This window comes from Gymnoscopelus braueri (genome assembly GCF_963280865.1).
Source record: "Gymnoscopelus braueri genome assembly, chromosome: 10".
In the NCBI taxonomy this organism is placed as follows: Eukaryota; Metazoa; Chordata; class Actinopteri; order Myctophiformes; family Myctophidae; genus Gymnoscopelus; species Gymnoscopelus braueri.
Genome location: NC_137611.1, coordinates 10142444 through 10167785, shown reverse-complemented (window position 1 = coordinate 10167785; position 25342 = coordinate 10142444). Strand labels below are relative to the sequence as shown.

At 40.8% G+C, this 25342-nt stretch overlaps 3 protein-coding genes across 6 annotated transcripts in view; 2 read left to right on the top strand and 1 right to left on the bottom strand.

Moving 5' to 3' along the window:
- The first annotated feature begins 546 nt into the window (after positions 1-546).
- Positions 547-25342, top strand: part of LOC308093014 (uncharacterized protein) — a 168342-nt gene continuing 143546 nt past the window's right edge. Inside the window, exons 1-7 of one of the 3 annotated variants that reach the window (XR_013933831.1) lie at positions 547-672; positions 2131-2219; positions 7287-7315; positions 7466-7541; positions 9379-9516; positions 10845-10948; positions 14296-15550. Coding sequence is in view for 2 of the 3 variants with exons in the window: in XM_080439203.1 (XP_080295329.1) it covers positions 2135-2219; positions 7287-7315; positions 7466-7541; positions 9379-9516; positions 10845-10948; positions 14296-14763 (900 nt within the window). In the remaining variant the exon portion in view is untranslated. Of the gene's footprint in view, positions 673-2127; positions 2220-7286; positions 7316-7465; positions 7542-9378; positions 9517-10844; positions 10949-14295; positions 15729-25342 lie in introns of those variants that run through there. The other 2 variants (XM_080439203.1, XM_080439204.1) reach the window with 2 other exon arrangements.
- Positions 15842-19646, bottom strand: sf3a2 (splicing factor 3a, subunit 2). Its single transcript, XM_080439205.1, has 7 exons — positions 19362-19646; positions 18662-18708; positions 18451-18560; positions 17875-17924; positions 17320-17460; positions 16934-17002; positions 15842-16337 (listed from the first exon to the last, which is right to left on the bottom strand). The coding sequence occupies exons 1-7, from the start codon at positions 19557-19559 to the stop codon at positions 16062-16064; spliced, it is 891 nt and encodes a 296-aa protein (XP_080295331.1). The 5' UTR covers positions 19560-19646; the 3' UTR covers positions 15842-16061.
- The window catches only part of plekhj1 (pleckstrin homology domain containing, family J member 1), a 387353-nt gene continuing 384151 nt past the window's right edge, over positions 22141-25342 (top strand). For both annotated transcript variants that reach the window (XR_013933832.1, XM_080439206.1), the window contains exons 1-2: positions 22141-22569; positions 24032-24099. Coding sequence is in view for 1 of the 2 variants with exons in the window: in XM_080439206.1 (XP_080295332.1) it covers positions 22476-22569; positions 24032-24099 (162 nt within the window). In the remaining variant the exon portion in view is untranslated. The remainder of the gene's footprint in view (positions 22570-24031; positions 24100-25342) is intronic.

Below are 25342 nucleotides of genomic sequence, written 5' to 3'. Positions count from 1 at the left end.
TAATGGGCTAAATTGCTGTGTGTGTGTGCGTGTGCGTGTGCGTGTGTGTGTGTGTAAATGTTGTGAGAGGTGTGTAAAGGGGGTGCTATGTGTGATTGAGTATGATTAAATAAATAAATAAGTGCCATTACTATACTATACTGTGGTTGCCCGGCCTAAGGCAAGTGACAAATCAGAGCCTTCACAGGAGGACTTGTTTTTTTGCCCATTTAATTTCATTTGGGGAGCGGGGGGGGGGGGGTGCCTATTGTCTTTATGGTTGCTTGAAAATCTCTCTCGCTGTTGCACTGGCTCACATTGTGATTTGTGATTGGATCAAACAGAATACTCTAACAAGGATACAGAGAGCAGAGTTTGACTGGAGATGTGACAGCTGTATATGACAACATAACATGGCTGGCTCACTTCAGTCAGTCAGTCACCCCCCTCCAAAGGACAGGCCTGTCGTGCTTTTCTTTTCTCTTTTTTCCCCTCTCTCTCTCTTTCTCTCTGTCTCTCTCTCTGTGTGTCTCTCTCTCTCTGTGTCTCTCTCTCTCCACGCTCCAGCACCTGTCACGCCACTCAGAGATGTGACTGTGTCACATCTCTATGACAGACGAGCTGCTCGCTGTGACAATGGCTCCCTGACGCTGCCTCTGCCTCAAGGGAGAGGAGCCAATGTAAAAGCAGCAGGTAAGACTTTCTCTACTAGTTTCAACTGGTGATGAGACTGTATATAAAGGCTTATATTTTCCATGCTACTGGTGGTTAACAACAACAATGCTTTGTCTTGATATCTGTATTAGATAAGATAGATCTTCATTATGAGAGGGGGAATTTAGATGCAAGAACCAGCTTAGAACACAAGGCAGGATACAGAAAAAAAAAAGAAGTAGATACAGCCAATAGTAGCAACGATAACTAAGAGAGAATACTACTAATAATAATAGACCAATATCAATTCGTTGTGAGCTTCTAGATCGGCTATTTTCACTATTTAACTTTTTAAAAATAATAATAATTAAAAATGAACCGTTTGACATACAACAATTATAGAGCGACGATATACTATATGATACGATACTCAGAATCACATATCTGTAGAGGTCTGTTCGGTTACATTTGTTGCACACAGAGTTACAAATGGTTACATTTGTTGCACACACACGCACACGCACACACACACACACACACACACAGTTACAAATCGTTACATTTGTTGCACACACACACGCGCACACACACACACACGCACACACACACGCGCACACACACACACAGAGTTACAAATGGATACATGAACACTGAGGATTGGACACTGCATGTGTCACTCACTCTCTAGTCCAGCATGCCAACTATTTATAGGTGACTTAAACCATTCAATCCGGGAATGCATCTCTGTCATTTTAGATTTATTTGGCTATTCAAAATTACCAAAAATAGCAGATATACAAGCTCATAGCAAATAAAAATGTGTGCAAATCTTTGGATATATATATTTCTTTAAGCGAACATTTGTAACTCAAATCTTTGCTTCTGGGGGGTCCCTGGAACAAAATATTTTACAAAGTTTTGCTTTAAAAATTATATATTCAAAGATTTGTGCAAAATTCCACGATTTCTCACAAAAATAGCGAAATAAATCTTTAAAATGACAGATGCGTTCCCGGTCTTAATGGGTTAAACAACTATTAGACTGGTGTCCCATCAGTAATGTCATGTCATGCCCGCCATGATGGCCTCGTTGGAGGCATCCGGAGATAATTTGAAAAGGTTTGTCAAACCTTGTGGCTGAGATTATTGTCATGGTGGAAGGTCTTAAGATGACTGACTGCTGTGTGGATCTATTAAAACATCCGTAAGAAAAGAAAACACACTCTTATAAATAGTATCAACACTGTTGTTGATACGTCGGTATAGCCGTATAGCATGGATAGCTTTGTCACGCTGCTTTGCATAACTTTGCATTTGGAAGCCAACCAACCAACTGACGTTATTCTAAAAATACACATTCACTCTCCGTTGCTATTCCAAAAGGTGTCATTCATGTTCAAATCCCACCTAATCGTTCGCACCCTTCTCAAATGCAAGCAAACTCTCATCACCTCTTTCCCTCCCTCCCTCTCTACCCCTCCCTCCCTCTCTAAGCACAGAGATGGAGGAAAGTTATGAGACATTTGAGGAGGAGTTAGGACCATCCAGACCACCACAGAAGCCTGGAAGACAGACCCTTAGACCAGGTGAAAAACCACTGTCATGCGCACGCGCGCTCTCTCACACACACACACACACACACACACACACACACACACACACACACACACACACACACACACACACACACACACACACACACACACACACACACACACACACACACACACACACACACACACACACACACACACACACACACACACACACACACACACACACACACACACACACACACACACGGAGAGAGCAGTGGTGGAAAGTAATTAAGTACATTTACTCAAGTACTGTACTTAAGTACAATTGTGAGGTACTTTTACTGGAGTAATTCCAATTTTCAATACTTTTACTTCTACTCCACTACATCTCAGAGGCAAATATTATACTTTTACTCCACTACAATTATTTGAAAACTTGAGTTACAAGTTACTTTGCAGATATACATTATTACATTATAAAACATACATTAACCACTTTAGCCTTATTTTATACCTAGGCTATTTGAAAATAGCCAATCTACAAGCTCACAACGCGTCGCATAGCGACGCGTTGTGAGCGGCTATTTTCAAACATTTTAGTAGTTTTACTTTTGGTACTTTTTTTTTACACCAATACTTTTGTACTTTAACTCAAGTAATGTTTTTATTCCGGATTTGTACTTGTAACAGAGTACACTTCTACATTGCAGTATTGATACTTTTACTTAAGTAAAACATTTGAGTACTTTTTCCACCACTGGGGAGGGGAGAGAGAGAGAAAGAGCGAGAGAGAGAGAGAGAGAGAGAGAGAGACACACACACACTGTGTGTCATGTGTGTCACAGTCCTCCATGCATGTTCACACTGTCAGTCTCTATTTCAGGAGCATGGAAGGAAGGTACAGTGGGGTCTATAAATATTGGGAGAACAGCAGCAGCACCCAGGCTGGCTGGTGGCAGCATGCAGGCAGCAGCATACCTCAGTCCCCATAGTTGCCAAGCCATTGAAATAGGAGCCAATATTGTAGAGCAGCATCACGGTGACAATCCAGTACACAGCACACAGCACTCTCACAGTACACAGCACTCTGACTGTAGGAACGGTGGCATCATGGATGGGATAGAAGCATGGAGCGTTTCAGCTGCTACGTGTTGGCACGCCGTAGCGCAGCCTCAGGGCCCGGAGTGGACTCTGAGACAGAGCTATTTACACCACAACACCAGGCTTATGAACAACATTAGACACTAACTGACTGTTCACTGTCTGCCTAGTGCCTACCCCCCACACACACACACTTTATTTTCCTTTCGGAACTTCGTTTGTGCAGTGGTTAAAAAAAGCAACATACACTGAACCACTGGCGTTGTGGCCCAGGCACCTAGGCTCAATGTAGCGGGTTCGAGTCCCGATCCCAACGGCCTTTGCTCCATTTCCTGTCAGCCTACTGTCCTATCAATGAAGGCATAAAAGCCCAAAGCCCTTAACATAATGAAAGTGTACTACAGTAGAGTATAAATCCCTGGGATTAAAGTTCTCCGGATTTCCGTTGTGAGGATTTCATAGGGGCTATTTATGAGATCAGTGTAGATCTGGGGGAAAAAAAGGTGCTTGGGGTGTGTGTGTAGCGATGGCCACGGTGTGAATGAATGACCAAAGTCATCAAAACGCAGCACATACTTGCTAGTCAAAATTCCAAACTACAAAGCATTCATCCCCAGCCAAATAATTTACATCGATCTATCATAAAGACCAGCTGCTCAGAATGCTGGCTGGCGTACAGCTCTGGTCCATAGCCTAGAAGGAGTTCTCCTTAAGGCTATGGGACTTTCAAGCCTTTGCGCCCGCACCACAGGCTACTCACCAAAACAAAGACGGTTTTATGGAGTTGAAAGCCAACTCTACTAAGTGGGAACACTCTGAGCCCCCCACCTCACGTCTAAAATACACTTTTTCACCGAAATGTAAAATATTTCACCAGAAGGAAAACATGTTTAGTTACTCCGCTGCGACCTCTACAGTTCTTGTCAATAGAAAAAATCCTTTGACCGGATCTGTAGAGTGCGCAGCGGAGTAACTAAAAAGTTTCCAATTAGTAGAGTTGGTTTTCAACCCCATAAAACCGTTTTTTTGTTTGTTTTGGTGAGTAGCGAAAGTGTGTTATTTTATTTGTACTGCAGACGAGAGGCTATGCAGCCTGTGGTGCGAGCGCAAAGGCTCGAAAGTCCCGTAGCCTTAAGGAGAACTCCTTCTAGGCTATGGACCAGAGCTAGCTGGCGTAGTGACTCCACGACCTGCTGAATGTAACCCAACACGTGTTTAGCCTTAGCTATACAAGTTGTGCGTGCCGGTGTTGTGCGCAGTAAACAGCAGATCTACAAGCTCACAACGCGTCACGAACGTAACGTGTTGTGAGTTTGTATATCTGCTATTCATTCACGGCATGCAACACCAGTGTGCAACTATTTGTGCTCCGTTCCCCCTGTCATTAATTTATGACTTAAAGTAGCACGGATTTACCACTGAAGTTATGGAAGGTCATTCTGAATCTGTATGAGTGGCAATGGAGTCGAAAGTGGATTACACAGAGCACGTACCAGGTAGGATGTAATTATTTGTTGACGGGGAAGGACCAGCAGTAATTGACAATGACGTATGCTTATGGTCTTTTGCATGAAAATAATCGGCGGAACACTTGCTATGTTTGCCAATCGGAGTTTCGAGAGGATTAATTTATTTGTCACTCAAAAAGTCACTCATACAGGTGCCAATGCAAATACTTTGGTGCAGTGTTTCATTTGGGACGGTATCATGATTTTCAAAGCACTAGTCGGAGGTTTATGTAGCGTGCGTTGTTTCTCGAGAGAAAATGCATTAAATTACTCCCACGCGTGGTCGTGTTTTTCTTCTCCTATTAATATGTTGAATTTGGACATTTAAAACCCCCAATTCTTAGTAAACTTGTCCTTTGGCTCTGTACTTGGTCTGCTCTTTTCCCCACTCTACACCGAATCTCTGTGCCAAAAATAGCAGATCTACAAGCTCATTGTAAGCTTGTAGATGTGCTATTTTTGGCAAATGTAGGGATGCTAGGGTTCAAATGGTCAGTGGTGGAAAGTAACTAAGTACATTTACTTAATTACTGTACTTAAGTACAATTTTGAGGTATTTGTACTTTACTTGAGTATTTCCAATTTCCAATACTTTTACTTCTACTCCACTACATCTCAGAGGCAAATATTGTACTTTTACTCCACTACAATTATTTGAAAACTTTAGTTACTAGTTACTTTTCAGATACAAACTATGATATAATGAAACATACATTAACCACTTTAACCCTATTTTATACATAGGCTATTTGAAAATAGCAGATCTACAAGCTCACAACGCGTCGCATCGCGACGCGTTGTGAGCTTGTAGATCGGCTATTTTCAAATATTTTGTACTTTTACTTTTGGTACTTTAAGTACATTTTGATGCCAATACTTTTGTACTTTTACTCAAGTAAATTTTTATTTTTGGATTTTTACTTGTAACAGAGTATTTTTATATTGCAGTATTGGTACTTTTACTTAAGTAAAGAATTTGAGTACTTTTTCCACCACTGCAAATGGTTCATGCAAAAAAAGAAGTAGTTCCTATCGCAAAGATTTGGCGGCCCCCCTGTAGCATCTCTGAGGACCCCCTGTTGAAGACCACTGCTCTAAAACATAGATTAAGAAAGGTAAATTGTTCTCCACTAAAAAGGTACTAAAATGTTTAGCTGCCAAACCAAGAGGCCTTAACTGTCTCTCTTGTTAAATGACTTTTGTTCTTACTTTCATGCAAGGTGCAAAATGGTTCAAATGACTCCTGAAGGCTACATGTGTATAAGTGTCTTCCTCTTAGGGCTGCACGATTCTTGCTCAAATGTGAATCACGATTTTCCTCCATAAGAATTGAGATCACGATTCTCACACGATTCTCACACAATTCTCTTGTAAATATAAAAATATTAAGCAAAAAGAAATCGCATAGGTGTCTGAATCGAGATCACAATCTTTTTTCGATTAATCGTGCAGCACTACTTCCTCTGTTGTTGTTTTTACTTTAACACACTGCTGCTATGCATGTGGCTGTAAAGTCAAACCCTACAGTAATAATTACTGCGCACGCCATGTTATTGATCTCGTTAACGTCACATATTGAGGCATGGTCTGAAAATCATTTTCAGTCTTGGGATTTTTTGGGGCTTTGATCCCTGAAATCCATATGGGGCAATTCTCTATGTATGTACACGTATATATATGTTATATGCAACCTAGTGTGTGCTATCGTCCGTCAGGTTAGAGGGCAGTCTGTTGTTAAATAGTCCAACATCCTTAGGGGGGTGGTAGCAGTCTGGGCTTATTATTATTATTTACATAATAGATCCAAACACTGATCAGAAGAAGGTTACATTATGGTCAAACCAGATACAACTGGATGCACATGCTTATAACAACACATTGATGACTTAATACAGAAAGTGACGGAGGAGAACTAGTCAAGGATATATGAAACATTGTCTTATCCAGATAGACAAACTGCCCATGAGAGCTGAGATAGAGCAGAATTTAGCCCATTATTTTTTGCGTTTGTCTTTTGCAATCCTCCCAATATCAGTCCACAGAGCACAAGTGTTTGAACTTGGCCCCGGACTCCCTAACACGAAGACAATAAGATGACAGTTATATCCTACGCTCATAATATGTCCTGACTACCAAAGGCTGATATTTCATTTTGGATGTAAAATAATAATATTTTCACACACGCACACGCACATGCACACGCACACGCACACGCACACACATGCACGTTTATTAAGGCAGGCGTGATCCTACACACTGCTATTTGTGTTTGTTATGTTATTGTAGCCATTTTCTCATAAAATTTTATTAATTTTCAACCTGCCTGAGGAAGTAGGCCTACTGTTCTGTAAGATACAATACAAAAGTCATAAACATGCATTTAACAAGAGTTCTTAATTTATATATTGGGGGAGTTGTTATTGTTATAAGTTTCATTTTGATTTGAGGTGAGGTGTGTGTGGTATAGTAAACTCTTCAATGACACAATGTACTGTATCTGTTCCAGAAATGTATGCTTCAAGAAAACTGAGAGAGGTTAGTATGGAAATTAACTGAATTTCACTTTTCTCTCAAATGTCATAAGTTGACGACACAAAACTTCATCACAAAACAAATAGTATAGAATTCAGAGCAGTAAGCATTTTCACAGAAAGATGCATTATGCATTATCACTTATCCTTTCAGGAAGCAGCTCAAGTTCAACAACAACAACAACAACATCCAGCACCACAAGTCACCAAGACTCTACCCAGGGAAGCTTGTGAGTCAACAACCCCTGAAGTCCAAGTCATACTACTTTGCACCACGCCGTTAAGCATTGAAAACAGCAGACCTACAAGCTCACAACGCATCGCAGCTGCGATGCGTTGTGAGCTTGTAGGTCTGTTGTTTTCATCGCATGACGTAGCATAAATTAGGCCTTAATGCTTTCCCTGAAAGCCAGTCGTAGCTGTGTTTCTTGTTGGCAAGCAGCAACACCTTTGTGTGATGAATGAAAAGCTTACAATCCATATGTTATGTCCCTTGTCTCCCTCTCCTGATGGAGGGAGGTAACTGCAACGATGTCCGAATTACAAGAGGCTCTGTGCAGGTTTCCAGAAAGTGGCATATCTTAGTTTCCTGTTGTGGTTCAGTTTCCCATAGATTCATCTGAGTGGCTCTGCAGCCGATTTGAACAGGAAACAACAAGAAATATGCGTTTCTGGTTAAAATCTGCTGCAGAGCCAATCAAATGAACCTATGGGAAAATTAACCAGAACAGGAAACAGGTATGCTGACACCTACGGGACTACAGTCTATACTAACCTCGCGTCACCAGACTTTCCACCTCGGAGGAAAGCCTGGTATTCGTTTGAAACTGGCCCGTGTGATCCGGTCTAGACCACGACTACTGAAAAATATATATATATATAACGGTGGTTCCTGTTTTTTCGTCTCCGCTTTGTTTTGGTTCCCCCTGTTAGTTTCCCCAATGCCCATTAAAATGCTGAATCGAGTATAACTACTAGTTTAGTCTCATCAGTCTCTACGAGAATAAAAGATGGATATACCAAACAATCTATTCCTATAAGCTAGCCTGGCATTGGCCAGACTGATAACGTGCATGGATTCACTCTCACGTTCCTCCCCGGTATCAGTCTGGACATCAGCCCATTGGGAGCGAGTATGAGAAATCAGAAAATGATCGGGCCAATCAGTGACTGCGTTTTCAACAGCTGTCCGTACAACAGTGAAAAGCATCAATATCATTTTGTGATTTCTCAAACTCGCTCCCTATGGCCCGAAGTCCAGACTGATACCTGGGAGGAACGTGAGAGTGAATCCACGTTATCGGTCTGGCCAATGCCAGGCTAAAACTACGCCGCATCAAGGTTTTTATTGGGTAGGCCCTAAAATTATAATGCCCTTGATCGCGGGGAATTATATTTTGGTTCCGGCCGTTGGTTCCGGCCGCCTGATGACGTAAAGTTATTTCCGCTCCCGACCGGATCAGAAACCCGAACATTTTATTGATCCCAGGCTAAGTCTATACAGACTAATAGTGTCCAATCCGATGTGCCGTCTACTACAAATAACTTTATTGACATTGGCAACCAGTAAGTGTCACCCGACACCAGGGTTGTAATTTCTCACTGACATAGTAAAGGAGACCTTCCTCCAACCTCTGCAGATGTGCTACATAGTTATTGTATATGACACTAGTCTATATAGTTATTGCATATGACATTAGTCTACCGTACAGTAACAAATTACATTTGTTTTCATTAAAAATAAGTCCCAGCTTGTAGCGTTACATTTCATTGTCCAACTCACGTCCAGTGGTTCTCAAAGTGAGGTCCAGGGACCCTCAGGGTTCCTTGAAGGGGGTTCCAAATGGACCCTTACAGCCAGGTCTGTAACTCTGAGAGTGTACAAATGGAACCAAATGGACCCGTACGGGTCCATTTGGTTCCATTTGTACACTATCAGAGTTATGGGGACCCTTGAAATTCAAAAGGTTTGAGAACCACGTACTGCTCTAGTCTCATCATATTTACTTTTTTTCACGTTTTGTTTTTACTCACCCTAGTCGGCTTCTCTCTCTCTCTCTTCTTCAGCGCCGTCGGTGAGTAAACCCGCGTCCGTCCAGAACCCCGCCCCCGTCGACACGCCGTGGCAGAGCGTCACTCTGAACCGATGTCTGTTTGTGGTCATCACCATCCTGCTGCTGACCTCTGGGATGCACAGGCTGCATGGTAAACATAGATTATTATTATTATTATTATAATAACAAGACATAACTATACCAGCTTGCTTTCTATTTTCTCTGATTTGTCTCGCAGAATCTGGCAACACTGCTAGTGGCTCCCCATTGGCTCAGACCTGTTGCTTATTTCTCCCGCAGAATCTGGCAACACTGCCATAGAGGCGAGAGGCGAGAGGCGAGAAAGTATTCCCATTGGCTTAAAGGACAGCCAATGATGAAAAATGTTGACTAGACTCAGTCTCTTCTTAGACCAGCGTGCTTTGCAAGCTGGTGATAATATGTTCAGCACCATCCTGGTGCTCACCTCAGGGATGGGAGGATGCATGCAACATTATTATTAATATATTACAATGTAGGCATTTAGCAGACACTCTTTATCCAGAGTGACTTATCAGGTAAACACATACATAGAATGCAGAGAGACAGTGTAGTGCCTCAGTAGTCTAGGCTCACATGTAAACCAAGAACCTAGCATCAGTCTAAACAGTATAATATCAAAATAATAATCTGTTCATTGAAACTATATAGGATACCAGGTAAACAAATGAACCTATAGCATCTGTCTAAATAACATGCCATCTAAATTGCATTTTAACCTTGTGGTCAAGAACAAAAAACAAGCCTAAGTAAGTCCTCATGGTCGTCATATCTATAGGTTAACCCATTCAATCCGGGAACGCATGTGTGTTATTTTAGATTTCTTTGGCTATTTCAAAAATAGCAGATCTACAAGCTCATAGCGCGGCACCGAGTGCCGTGCTATGAGCTTGTAGATATACTATTTTTGAAAAATCGTGAAAATGTGTGCAAATCTTTGAATATACATATTTTTAAAGCATTTGTAACTCAAATATTTTCTTCTGGGGATTCTAATGTCTACAAAGTCCTAACAGTTTTTTTATTTGTTTACGTATGTTGCTATAATCAGTGGTTCTCAAACGTTGCCATAAGGACCTCCCAAAATGATATGTATTTGGCCGCGGACCCCCATCTGAAAATATTTATGTTCCAGGGACCCCCTAGAAACAAAGATTTGAGTTACAAATGTTCGCTTTAAAAACTAAAATATATATATATATATACAGGCCTATTCAAAGATTTTGCACAAATCTTCACGATAATAGCAGATCTACAAGCTCATAGCGTGGCACTCTGTGCTGCGCTATGAGCTTGTAGATCTGCTATTTTTGAATAACCAAAGAAATCTTAATATGACACAGATGCTTTGCCAGTCTTAATGGATTAAGTGCTATACAGGCTATAAGGTGGAGTCTGAAGTGGTGTCTTCAGACTACTGTCATGCTCTCATCACAACAGAGATGCTGCGTGGCCAGAGGATAACAGAGGAAGAGGAGGAGCTAGTCGGCGTGGCGACTAGACGTTCTGCCTTGAGACGCAAGGCTCTCTACAATCTACCTGAGGTAAACATAGAACCTACAGAACCTCCATGGCACATGATCTTTACCGCACTGGTTCAAGTGGGGTCCGGGGACCCCCAGGTGTTCCAGGGGGTCCCCAGCTAAATTATTAATAGTTAGGAACCAGCTGGTCTGTAACTCTGAAAGCGTAAAAAGGGAACAGGGTCTATTTGGTTCCATTTGTACACTTTGTAGAATATAAGTAATTCTTTGCGTGAACTAACTTCTCCTTTAAATTGTGTTTAATTTACAATCCTGGTCAGTAGTACGATGGTAATGCTGGTGATTAAAATTTCCATCATACCAGTATGTGTTGTGAATATTATTTTTGAAACTTGTTAATGTCATGGACGCTCAAATGAACATGATTCATTAGGTCATGGACCCACATTTCAAATTATTCAGCCTACATACGTGGACATGAAACGATGCTTTGTGTAGTCTGTCAAAATGTCATAGTTGTAGTATGTGAGAGACGGATTGATATGCCGATATTTGAACTCTACGAAATGAAAAAAAGAAAAGAAACCTTGTCACTCATAACAATTAAAAAAAGGTAGTGTAATCCTTTCAAGTGAATTGAATAGACCCTTTTCACAGCAGACATACTGGCCGATAAACCATCAAACATATTAAAAGTATCAAAAGTAAAAGCACTCATTATTATTCAGTCCCATTTCACACGTTTTCATGTGTCAAAATATTTCTAAAGTAAAGTAACAGACCTACATTGCTATTTTCAAATAGACAAAGTATAAAACTCAATATCAATAAAGTAGGCTAAAAGTACCTCATAATGGTGTTCAAGTAGGCAACACAATAAGAGTAACGACTGACATGTACAGTATGTTGGGACCCCGGGTCTCGAAAACTAGATGGTACATGTTAAGGGATTTATCCTAAATTCCTAATAAAGAAACTTGAACACACAAGAGTGAGGGAGGGGGGAGAGAGAGAGGGAGACACAGACTCACAGAGAGGGAGAGAGAGAGAGAGAGAGCGGAAAAAGACACACACACACACACACACACACACACACACACACACACACACACAGTGAGAGAGAGACAGACAGAGAGGGAAAAAGAGACACACAGAGAGAGAGAGAGAGAGAGAGAGAGAGAGAGACAGAGACAGAGACAGAGACAGAGACAGAGACAGAGACAGAGACAGACAGACAGACACACACAGGGCGAGAGACACAGAGAGGAGAGAGAGAGAGAGAGAGACAGAGACAGATAGTCACAGAGAGAGAGACAGACAGACAGACAGACAGACAGACAGACAGACAGACACACACACACACACACACACACACACACAGGGAGAGAGACACAGAGAGGAGAGAGAGAGAGAGAGAGCGACAGCGTGAGAGAGAGAGACAAACACACACACAGACAGACAGACAGACAGACAGACAGACAGACAGAGAGAGAGAGAGAGAGAGAGAGAGAGAGAGAGAGAGAGACAGACAGACAGACAGACAGACAGACAGACACACACACAGCAAGAGAGACACAGAGAGGAGAGAGAGAGAGAGAGAGAGAGAGACACACACACAGACAGACAGACAGACAGACAGACAGAGAGAGAGAGAGAGACTATTCCATTATCACACCACAACATACACAAAAGTATTATTAGTTTAAAGGCTGAAAATAAGCTGATAAATAAATATAATGGTGGCACTTACTTTATCTGTAGACAAAGCCCATGATGCAAAGCCCTGACCTGTCTAATGTAATCCCTCTGAGGACAAACATGTCATCATGTTATTGTTAAAGAAGTCTCTCCCGCCAAGAACTACCTGTTGTGTTACATTCTGCTACAGCTGTAGCTCTTTACGTCCTAATTGTCAATTAAAAGACGATTCGGTATTTTAAAGGACTAATACACAGCTCTTTCCCCCCCAAATAATAAAGAGATAAGTTAGACTCAGAACATGTTTTTAGAGAACAAACAAACATCCATGATGTCTAGCCTACTATCTGTGACGTTGTGGGAAAAGAAGAGGCACGAGCGCACGAGGCGCACGAGCCACAAGGGGGCGTGGTTTCAACTGGAATAAAAAGGCCTCGAGATGAGTTTGACCTTTAGCCAAGTGGTTCTCAAACGTTTTCACATCAAGGACCCCCAGTTTGACATGCATTAGGCTACGGACCCCCATTTAATGGCATTTCTATCTCTGGGACTCCAATTTATATTGTAAAATCAAAGTTAATTTAACTCTGAGAGTGTACAAATGGAACCAAATGGACCCGTAAGGGTCCATTTGGTTTCATTGGTACACTCTCTGAGTTACAGACCCATAACAGTCCATTTGGTTCCCAACTGTCTATCATTTAGCTATGGACCCCCTCAAGGACCCCTGGGGGTCCTCGGACCCCACTTTGAGAACCAATGCTCTAGCCGGGTAAACCGTGACTCCCTCTTTCATTGGTGTGTCGCCCAGGTTGCGCTTAAACCCTAACATTTAACCAGTGGTAGAAAAAGTACTAAAGTAAAAGTACAAAAGTATTGGCATCAAAATGTAGTTAAAGTACCGAAAGTAGAAAGTACTCATTATGCAGAATGTCCCATAGAGTTGAAGCAGGAACCCCCTCATATTAAATAAAATTGTGTTGCATATTAAATATATTTTCATAGATAGCTTCATAGGCTTGTTTGACAGCACTGTCATCAGTGGGAATTAATGTATTTTGTTCATGTGTATTTACTCAGTACTTGGTCTGCTCTTTTTCTCCCTCTACACCAAATGTTTTTGCCCGAAAATAGCCGATCTACAAGCTCACAACGTGTTGCAGCGCGACACGTTGTGACTCCCAGTATAGGGATGCTAGGGTTGAAGTGTTCACCCCCCCTGTAATAACTCTGACTGAGGACCCCCTGCTGAAGACCCATATATATTATGTAATTGTAATAGGCTATACTTAAGTACAATTGTGAGGTATTTTTACTTTACTGGAGTATTTCCATTTTTCAGTACTTCTACTCCACTACATCTCAGAGGCAAATATTATACTTTTACTCCACGACAATTATTTGAAAACTTTAGTTACTAGTTACTTTGTAGATTTTGATTATTATTACAAAACCACTTCAGCCCTATATACATTTTGGCCATTTGAAAATAGCCTATCTACAAGCTCACAATGCATCGCATCGCGATGCATTGTGAGCTTGTAGATAGGCTATTTTCAAAAGATTTTTATACATTTGAAAACTTGTGAAATGGGACATTCTGCATAATGAGTACTTTCTAGTATTGATACTTTTACTTAAGTAAAACATATATACTTTTTCCATCACTGAATATTATTGTAATATTCCTCTCATGTTGTGCCATGCAGCCTGAGTCCTCTCTCTGGGACGTCATTCAGCTTTGGTGGCCAGACTTCGATGATGATGACGACTGTGACGAAGATGAGTGTGATGATGATGAGGATGGTGGTGGTGCAGCCAAAAGAGGGAAATCAAAGAAAGGAGCATCAAGAGTGGTCAAAAACAGACAGAGAGCTGACAAAAAAACACCCCCAAAACACGGCAAATTAAAGGACGCGAAGGAGAAAATTAAAGAGAGGAAAAAACCAAAAGAACTCGAAGAGGAGGGGGGAAATGAGGAAGAGGAGAAGGAGGAAGAAGAGGAGAAGGAGGAAGAAGAGGAGAAGGAGGAAGAAGAAGAGGAGAAGGAGGAAGAAGAGGAGAAGGAGGAAGAAGGGGAGAAGGAGGAAGGGGAGAAGGAAGAACAGGCGATGAAACCCAAAAAGAAGAAAATGCAGCAGAAGAAAAAAGATGCCAAAGCATTTTTTTCTTTTTAAATGTTGATTTTACAGAGTGAACAAATGGAACCAAGTGGACCTGTAAGGGTCCTTTTGTAACTCTGACTAGAAATCGATAAAATAACACTGAAGATTCTCCTGTGTAGCTGGCCTGGTACCTATTAGAATATTCGTATTATTAGATATTCGTGTTCGAACTTATTGCTTTTCAAACAGCAAAAAATATCCCCAGGTCAGAAGTAGAATTAGTAGAAACATGAGCTGTGAGACTTCATTGCTTTGCAAGATGGTGATGGTGGCAAAGTTTTAATGATTACAATAACATTATTGGAGACCCAGCCCATTTATGAACTTTTAAGATGACATGAATATTTAATGAAATGTGCACTCTGTGTCTGTGTTGAGACGTTTACAGATGTATTGAACAAGTGTCAATTTAGCAATTTGTCTGTTTTAAGATTAGTGCACCAACGGCACAGAAATTGTTTTTTTAAGCTGATGTTCTGAAATGTCCTACAATGATCTAAAATCATGATTGGGATTATCTGACTATATTTCAGAAGTTAAAGCTGCAATCCATAACTTATTTTTAAGGGAATAAAACCTTATTCTGCATCGCCAAGTATGTTCACACAATATAACAAACTGAGGTGGTTGGTGGTGGAATCCCTGCTCTTTTATTGGTCAGGTAGGACCACTAGCGGTTGACAACAGGCCCGGTATTATATGAAGCATAAAAAGTGTAATATCTCCCTCTCCCCTGCCCAAACAAGCTTTTTGTCTTAACTCAGCAGTAGAAATGTTGACACTTGTGAGAGAGACCAGGGTTCGAAATCCCAGATAGGACATCAATGTTACAGATTGCAGCTATAAAATCTTGTATAAAACTTTTTCTCTTAAACTTTCTGGTCTTATATCCCTAAACCAATAACATGTCAAAAATGTTTGCTTATAAAATTATTCAAGAACTCTTGTTAAGGCCTTACATTCTTAACATCAGGTTTCTGTCACTTACTGTGAAATCTATCAAAGACATCAATAAAGCTCTCCGTTTAAAAGTTGTGACATCACTTGCCTGATATGACTTGTATCTATGAAACATGTAATGAGTCAAAAAAACGTTTCTTCACATTTTAATTACAAAAATGATTAATATGTTGTTCAAATTTTATACAAAAACAGGAATAGCTGAATTGGTACTTCTTTTTTTTTTATATCACAGAGGCGCTATAGACTTACATAAAAAATATGACCGGTAAAACAGAAACAAAAATGCAACAAGTCCGCTGAATATGGACAACTAGATCAGATATATCATCAATAAGAATAAGAGTAGATCAATGATGGTGGAGGCCGTCTGGAGGCGGTGGTCTCATGGGCATCGGGGGCATCTGAGGTGGCATCTGAGGAGGGGGCATCTGAGGACCTCCCGGAGCGCCCGGGGGGAGCGGGGGCATGCCTCCCGGAGGGGGAGGGGGCATGGGCTCATTGGGAGGGCGGGGCCCCATGCCGCCCATGAGGGGAGGGGGTCGCTTCACCCCTATCTGAGGAGGAGGACCACTGTTCTGGGGAACGCCGGCCTTCTCCATTTTGAAGTGGAACTGCAGGAAGAACTGCAAGCAAAAAAATACAGGTGAGAGGTTACAACGGAGCAGTAATAAAGGAGTAGTTCACCTAAAAAATGATCAAGTACACACCCCATGAAGCCTTGAATTCATGGAGATTTTTTAGTTTTTGTCGCATTCCTGAGACAATAACTTGATGACCGGCGGATTCAATTGACCTGCATTTGAGTCTCCTACCGGAGACATTAGCATCTTTCCACCGGTCATACGCCATGGAAACTGTTCACAAACGTATGGTTTGTGAACAGTTGCCATGGCAGAGCTATCAGCCATTAGTTTTACAACCGAAAATGTCACTGCTAAACTGGATCGACAGCATTGGCTGGATGCTTGGTAAACAACTGCTGACATTGTCTTAATGGAGGACGTAAAAAAAAACACTTAAAAAACATGACGACTGATTAAAGAAATAGCATCACAGTGGTACTGGTACAGTAGATATTGATGCACATATGAATGAAGTCTTTTAGCTTCTTATATTTTATTTTTGTAAGAATTGGTGTTACAGACAAGAGTGATATACTAAGTACATTTTCAACCTGTGGGAAACACTAATGGTAATGGCTACACAGTATATCAGGTACCTGTTTTGTCTCTTTGTTCCAGTGGGTCCAGAAGCGATTCTCAGCTTTATCAATTTCTCTGCTGGGAACCTGAAAGAACAAAATGTGCCGTCAGCGCCACAAACACACAGTAGGAGGGATACAGTCAATACCTCTTCCTAGTGGAGAGAAATCTATTACGGTACTTGCACTGACATATATTATGGATGCTTAACCACTGAAAACCACAGCATCCATATTCTGGGGGAAAACTTTTGAAAGAAAATAGCAGATCTACAAGCTCACTATGCTCCGCAGTGCAGCGTTTTGGGAGCTTGTAAATCAGACATTTTTGCCTATAATGACATGGCCAAAACAAGGATGGCATGTGGAAACGAGGTCATAAAAAGCGTATAGCTCTGGTGCACCTTGAAAGCGATGGTCTCGTAGGGCTCGGCGGCCAGCAGCAGGTACTGCCAACGACGGTCCGGGGGCTCGATGCGCTGCTCATAGGCAGACATGAAGCGATGCCTGGGTCCAATGCCCTCCGCTATCTCTGGGTAGTCGATCTGATGACAGAGAGGAGGGAAATCAACTTGAATATCGTTGCTGTCGGGGCAGAAACCTCTTATCTCCATATTCTAACCTTTTGTGTGTTTTTTCGTAAATTACTTTATCATACTACAGCGTCACACAAAAGCATCAAAACTCAAAAGTAGTAGATCTGCAAGCTCCAACCGCGATGCGTTTTGAGCTTGTAGATCTGCTACTTTTGAGTTTTAATCCTGAAAAGTTTTAAACTCAATGAGGTTGGACATATGAGGTTTGCACCCGACAGAGACGATATACTAGTACATATATTCTATGAAGACTCAATCTCAATGTACAGATGATATGATTGTATATTCATCGTTTTGTTTTGTTTGTGTCAAACAGTTCTGCGATCCATATGCATTTTGTTTAGTTCAACACAACGTACTAACCTGAAATAGTAGAGACTGTTGGCCGGTCTCTGAGTCTCTCTGTTTGGTGACTAAGGAGAAAGAAGAGAGATACATGGTTATGTGTATTATACCAACTTTTATTTCAATTTTTTTTTATTACATTTAGAGTAGCCAATTCTTTTATACCCCTTTTTCTCCCCAATGTAGTCGTTATGCCAATTGAGTCCTCCCCACACATTTGTGTGTTGTCACTGCTGTCGTATCCTACTGACACCTGCCAGTGAGGAGCCCCCACCAGGAGGACGTAGAGCCTTCCTCCTACTCCTCCTGTGCCGCCACAGCCCGTAGGAATACATGCAATGACCGATATCACCCTCCCCACGAACACGGGCCAATTGTGTGTAGACGCTCGACAAAGCCGGATGCACCACGGTGGATTCGAACCCACAACCTCCGTGGTGGTGGGCAGTGACTTTTACCACTGCGCCACCCGAGCGCCCGTATTATACCAACTTAGAACTTTAATCCATGTGTTTAATCAGTTACTAGATATAGTAAGGTTAACAGGCACTGGGCCGCTGGCGTCTGACCATGATGCAACCGGCGCTTGGTTACCTTTGTATCCCGGTCGGCCGATCTTCACAAACTTCTTGACCTCGACCTTGACCTTCTCTGGAGCGGGCTGAGCGGGAGCTTCTTTGGCCTCTTTGGCTGCTCTCCTCGCTCTGGAAGCAACAGTCAAAGAGCACAGTGTGTGAGCTAGCCTAGCAGGTCAGACACACACCTTTTTATCCACATAAATATATTATAAAAATGTAGAACTTACAAGTTTGTCTGATGTTTCTTTCCTTGCGTGTGCGCTAAGTAGCTGCCCTGAAATTGAGAGGGAACAAAAAAACACGGACATTTTAGTTTGCATGACGGGGCAAAAATCACACTCAATTCAAAGACAATTGGTTGCTACCCTGCATAAATAAAGGTAAACAAATAAAAAGTGAAGATGTGAGTATTAAGCCTGAATTATACATACGTACATAAGGCTGTGTTAGGCATTAACCCATTAAAACCTGAAGCCGATTCTAGAAAAGTCTTGTAAATCCCAATAGTTTTCTGAAAAACGTATGTTTCTATATCAGTGATTCTCAAACCTTTTCATGTCAAGGACCCTCAAAATGATATGTATTTAACCGCCGACCCCCATCTCAAAATATTTTGTTCCAGGGACCCCCAGAAGCAAAGACTGGAGTTAAAAATGTTCGCTTTAAAACTATATTCTATATTCAAAGATTTGCACACATTTTCACGATTTTTCAAAAATAGCAGATCTACAAGCTCGTAGTGCGGCACTTGGTGCCGCGCTATGAGCTTGTATATCTGCTATTTTTTAATAGCCAAAGTGTAAAATAATGCTTTTTTAGCTCAAATCAAAAAGTGACACAGATGCGTTCCAGGTCTTCATGGGTTAAGCCTGAATTATACATATGTACAGACATAAGGCTGTTAGGCATTCATTTGTGCCTCCTCACCTCGTTGTTGTGAAGCGTCAGACACAGTTTGCACTCGTAGGAGCCCAGGTGGTTCTTCATGAAGTAGGGGTCCTTGTTGATGTCGATGGTCTCCAGGGCCAGCTGCCGTAACCGCTCCCGTCTGTCGCGGTTACTCTCCGAGGCCGACGCCACGCCTCCGCTCCCCGTCTTCCCGCCAGCTCGGTGTTGGAAATCCATCTTTGAAGAGGTGGATTACTTGAACACACACACACACGTCCAGTCACCACTGGACAGCAGCAATGATCAGACCTTCTTCTCCTCTTATGTTCCTGAGGGAAAGAATAAAGAACATATGGTAGAACTTAGTTACTATTAGAAACATGTTGGATTAGATAACAAGAAGCACAGCAGAACTGAATCCATGAGTAACGTATTGATGACCTTTCAATGCTTAAAAATTTAATTAAAAGGTAGGGTAAGTGATATTTTTTGGTTAAAACAAAAAGTATTTTGTTAAAAGGTTAAAATACTATATTCTGATAGTAATCATTGCTATAGAGTGTTTTTTCAGTAACAGATGTCTCCCTGTCTCTCCAGCTCTTTAATAAACAGAAAATACATTTTTCGGTAGGTGTCAAAATCTCAGCCAATCAGGAGAAAGTACCAATTTTTAAGCTTAATTTGTATAGTGTTCCAGTTCCAATTTTGTCTGCTCATTTCTTAGTGTCATCACTTCCAATTTCACTTGTTTAATCTATATCCTGATTTAATTCTCTGTCCTGGTTGGGTAAAATTGGAAATGAAACTGAAACTGAAACAAAAATGCATTTTCTGTTTAATAAAGAGGTGGAGAGACAAGGAGACTCCTAATACTGAACAAACACTCTATAGCAATGAGTACTATCAGAATATAGAGCTATTTAACACTTATTTTAACCAATGCAAATCACTTACCCTACCTTTAAAATGTAATAACTTCTAACTTGTATTGGCTTACTTGTCGTATAAAGGACCTACAGTAGGCTATATCATGCAACGCTTGAGTCTTTTGAATGTATTTTGAAGAGGACAGTGGTTTATGCACAACGGTTTTTGTATTTAATATCCATTTTTAAGTGCAGTATTATTGGGGATTTCAGAGGAATTTTAAAGTGACAAATATAACTCAATAAACAAATCATATTGCTAGCTTTCTAAAAACTTCCAAATGAGCCAAGTCTGTGTTGATAGCTCTGTTCATCTCTATGTATTATTAATGACTGTAATGAAGAGTTTAGTTGTGATAACATTCATGAGTTCCATATCAAACTACAGCACATTATAATAATGACTGTAATGAAGAGTTTAGTTATGATAACAAGATAATGAGTTCTATCTAAGTAATGACTGTAATGAAGACTTTAGTTGTATAATAATCTTTAAAAACATATGCATGTTTATGTGTTGGATTGGTGTAACTGAGTTGTTGTTTTTTTACCTTCTTGTGCCTTAGCCAGTGGCAGATTTGGAATATCAATCAATGGTTTATTTATTTGTTCTTTGTGTGTGTGTGCGCCTTATTTATACCTGTTCTTCTCTCCCATAAACAGTAATAAAAATATATATTTTTAAAAATACTTCAGTTGTGATAACATTCATGAGTTCTATATCAAACTACAGCAGGTTATAATAATGTTCCATTATCAGGCTTTGTGAATGAACCACTACTGAGCTAAATGCTAAGCTAACTGCGGGTAACCTTCATATTAAACGTTTATAGATCACCTGACTGGTCTTAGTGTCACGTATAAGAACAACTAAATTAGTTAGATGTAACGTACGTGTTTAAAACATGATAAATAATGACATATTAACGTTAAAAGCAGACAGAAACACACAACACTCACCACTCTACGTCCTGATCACGCCGTTTACAAAGTGCGCGCATGCGTATAATCGCCTTTGTAAAACTTTATTGACACTACGCGGTGGAAAGACTGGTGACGCGAGGTTCGGTCGTTAAGCGTTAAGATCAGTTTGGTTTTGTAGTTCACATATCCGGTTCAGAGCGGATACGGAAACGACCCATGTGTTTTCATGTATGTGTATGTGGATATTACCGGATTTAGTAGGCGGGCTCTTAACCGGATATGAGCACATGAACAGTAAATAGCAACCAGAACCAGGCTTTCTTCCCACAGGTAGCGCAACAAACCAAAAAACCCGGTGATGCTAGCGGTGAGCTTAGTCCTGAAATTAACTTCAACCTGGTGTTTGCAATTTTTCCTTTTTTAGTCCGTACATCTACATACACGTTTTGATTTCAAATATAAAGTGCTTACCCTATGGCCACGGATGTTACAATTTTGTTCGGTCTCTCAAAAGTACCCGTATCTTCCGTATTGTTCAATAAAAAAGCATTTTAATCCGATTGGTGGCCATTTTCTCACAGAGTTTTATAATGTTTCAGAATGCAATGCACCTCCCAGCCGATAGGGTCACGTAGTTGAAAGCAAAAGGCGGAAAAACGAAGAAAATGGCCACCAATCAGATTAAAATGCTTTTTATTGAACATTACGGAACATACGGGTACTTTTGAGGACCCGAACACAATTATAACATCCGTGGCCATAAATAAAGTACTTTATATTTGAAATGTGAACGTTTACGTAGATGTACGGGTTATAAAGAGAAAAAGTGCAAACACCAGGTTGAAGTTCATCCGTGACGGACGACCATCGTGTGATCCATGGCTAGCGCCGGTGAGCTCAGATTTGTCCCCCAACGCTTGCCGTACTAGAAACCAAACCAGCCTGTGCTGCTTGCTTGAGAAAAAGGAAAGGAGTGTCATCACGGCGGCCAGGGGAGGAGTGTCCTGTTCTGCTCTGTTTCACTTTTATATCAGATCACCACGACCTCCATGTTCTTCACATGATATAAAGCATCGGGCATTCATGGTGACCATCATCGATCCAAAGCATTCAGGGTTTATATTCACTTCTATTATCATGTGTTCAACACTGGCAGTGCTGCTGCTGCCCCTGGAGGACAGCTGGTACAGGTAGGCTGCTATAGGGAGGCAGTGAAGGAAGGAAGGTGTGTTGTCGTCAGTTACTGTGTCTGTCAGTTACTGTGTCAGTTACTGTCAGTGGATCATCATTCCAGACCATCAGGATGAGGTTCAATGAGAAGGAGCTGGTCCATCTGAGCAGACAGCCCTCAGAGAGAGCAGCAGAGTTGGGCATGAGAGGTCCCAAGAAAGGAGATGGTAACTTTTTTTTTGTACTTATACACTTCCATCCATATACTGTACACTTTTTTTTTTAAACTTCTTATAACTTATAGTTTTTCCACTGCATTCTATTTCTATTGATGTAATGTGTTTTATATATATTCATAAATAATGCTTATTTTAATGACACATCTGTATGAATGTATGGCAACTGGAGTTGTTGAACAGAACACATTTCCTTTGGGATTAATATAGTATATCTATCTATCTCTCTCTCTCTCTATACACAACTCTGAGAGCCTACACATAGAACCAAATGGACCCCAGAGGGGTCCATATGTAGTCTCTCAGAGTTACAAATTGATAAACAAACTGATGATTATTTTACTGACATACTCAGAAAGCTGTTGATCTTACTATGATGTTGAAGCATCACTATGTAACTTATTTAATGAATAAAATGTAGTTTTGTCCAATCTGTATGGTAAAGTATGTTAATACAATATAACTTATACAATCTGTATGGTAGAGTATGTTAATATAATATAACTTATACAATCTTTATTGGTAGAGTATGTTAATACAATATAACTTATACAATCTGTATGGTAGAGTATGTTAATACAATATAACTTATACAATCTGTATGGTAGAGTATGTTAATACAATATAACTTATACAATCTGTATGGTAGAGTATGTTAATACAATATAACTTATACAATCTGTATGGTAGAGTATGTTAATACAATATAACTTATACAATCTGTATGGTAGAGTATGTTAATACAATATAACTTATACAATCTGTATGGTAGAGTATGTTAATACAATATAACTTATACAATCTGTATGGTAGAGTATGTTAATACAATATAACTTATACAATTGGGGTGGTTGTGTTTTTTCCCCCTGCTTTTCTATTGAGACAATTAGATTGTGTCAAAGGTCATTAGCCTGGTTCCAGACAAAAAAAAATTGCCCTTTGAAGATTAGTTAATAATTATTAATATCTACGCAGTGATATTAGTCTGGCCATGCCAGGCTGTAAAAGGTCATGTCTCTCCTAGACACAGGATCTGACAAAAATGTAATTTATCCCCTGAGCGAGCAGGCAGGCTCTATTAGCTCAATGGTTAAAAAAACTCAGCACTTAAGCAGGAAACCGGGTTCAAATCCGGGGTAGAAGAGGAAAGTTACATAGTAGCAGCTGTTAAAGCTTCTTTTATCTCTCACTCACTCTCCACTTCCGTTTTTCTTCTTGCTCTAGTCTGAGCAGCATATAATACATGCATTGTAATTCACCTGAATGAATGGGTGACGGGATCGAATGACACGTTTTCCACCAGACTACTCAGCTGTGTAACGGAACGACATGCCATGTGGCACAAGCAGTTTGTCCACTAATATCTGTGTTGTTGTTGATGATGGCCTAGAGTCTGTTTCCTAACCCTGTGTGTGTGTGTGTGTGTGTGTGTGTGCGTGTGTTATGTTAACAGTTGTCAAGAAGAGACTGGTGAAGCTGGTGGTCAATTTCCTCTTCTATTTCCGGACAGACGAGGAAGAGGTAATGCAACGAACCACACTGCTGGTGTCTCTCTCTCTCTCTGTCTGTCTCTCTCTCTCTCTCTCACACACACAGCAGCAGCGTGCATGAAGACTAACCCATTCGATCCGGGCGGGAACGCATCTGTATCATTTTAGATTTCTTTGGGCTATTCAAAAATAGCAGATCTACAAGCTCATAGCGTGAGCTTGTAGATCTGCTATTTTTGAAAATGTTTTTGAATTTTCTTTACTAAAATCTTTGCTTCTGGGGTTCCCTGGAACAAAATATTTTGAGATGGGGGTCTGCAGCCAATTACATTTTGGGGGGTCCTTGATATGAAAGAGTTTTGAGAACCACTGATATTATAGCAACATATGTTTTCTTAAAACAAAAACTGTTAGGATTTAGAAGACATTTGTAGAATCCCCAGAAGCAAATATTTGAGTTGAAAATGTTCATTTAAAAAAAAAAAAAAAATGCAGATCTACAAGCTATGAGCTTGCAGATCTGCTATTTTTCAATATCCAAAGTATAAAATAATGGTTATGGCTCAAATCTAAAATGACACAGATGCGTTCCCGGAATGAATGGGCTAATTTATACGGTGTACGTCTTACACTGTAAGACAACACCCTGTGAGCCAGATTTTCTGTCAGTCTCACAGGGGGGTGGGGGGGTGTCTTCTTCTTTATGCCACGTTCACACTGGCAGATACATAAGATATAAAAGCATATTGTGTAGCGTTGTATCTTTGTAGCTGAACTTATAGGCCTACTCCAGCTCAACTTTGTTGTAGCTTTGTAGCTTTTGTAGCAGCTACAAATGTCAGTGTATCTTTGTATCTTCATGTCGCTGGCTTCCATTGAGAATTAATGGTAGCGTGTATCTCTGTAGCTGTCAGTGTGAACGCATCATAAGACTGTAAGGCAAGCCTTGTTGTGACTGTGAGGCACATTTCTTTTGGCTCGTGGATGTATTTTGGAAACATCTCGCGGGCTGTGAGCCACTTGGCTCGTACCTCCTGAAATTTGTAGGAGCTCGCACCGTGTCATTAATGTGACGTCCCACAGCTTTGATTAGTCGGGTACATAATATGCCCCAGAGCTGTGGGCCATGAGCGATAGCTTGTCTGATACAGTATAAACTATAGGTTTACGTCTGTGCAACAAGGTCGTTGAATGTTATCTCCATCCAGTGTTCTACCGTGTTACCCTATATATGTAGTGCATACATGGGCAACTAGCGGCCCGAGGGCCACATG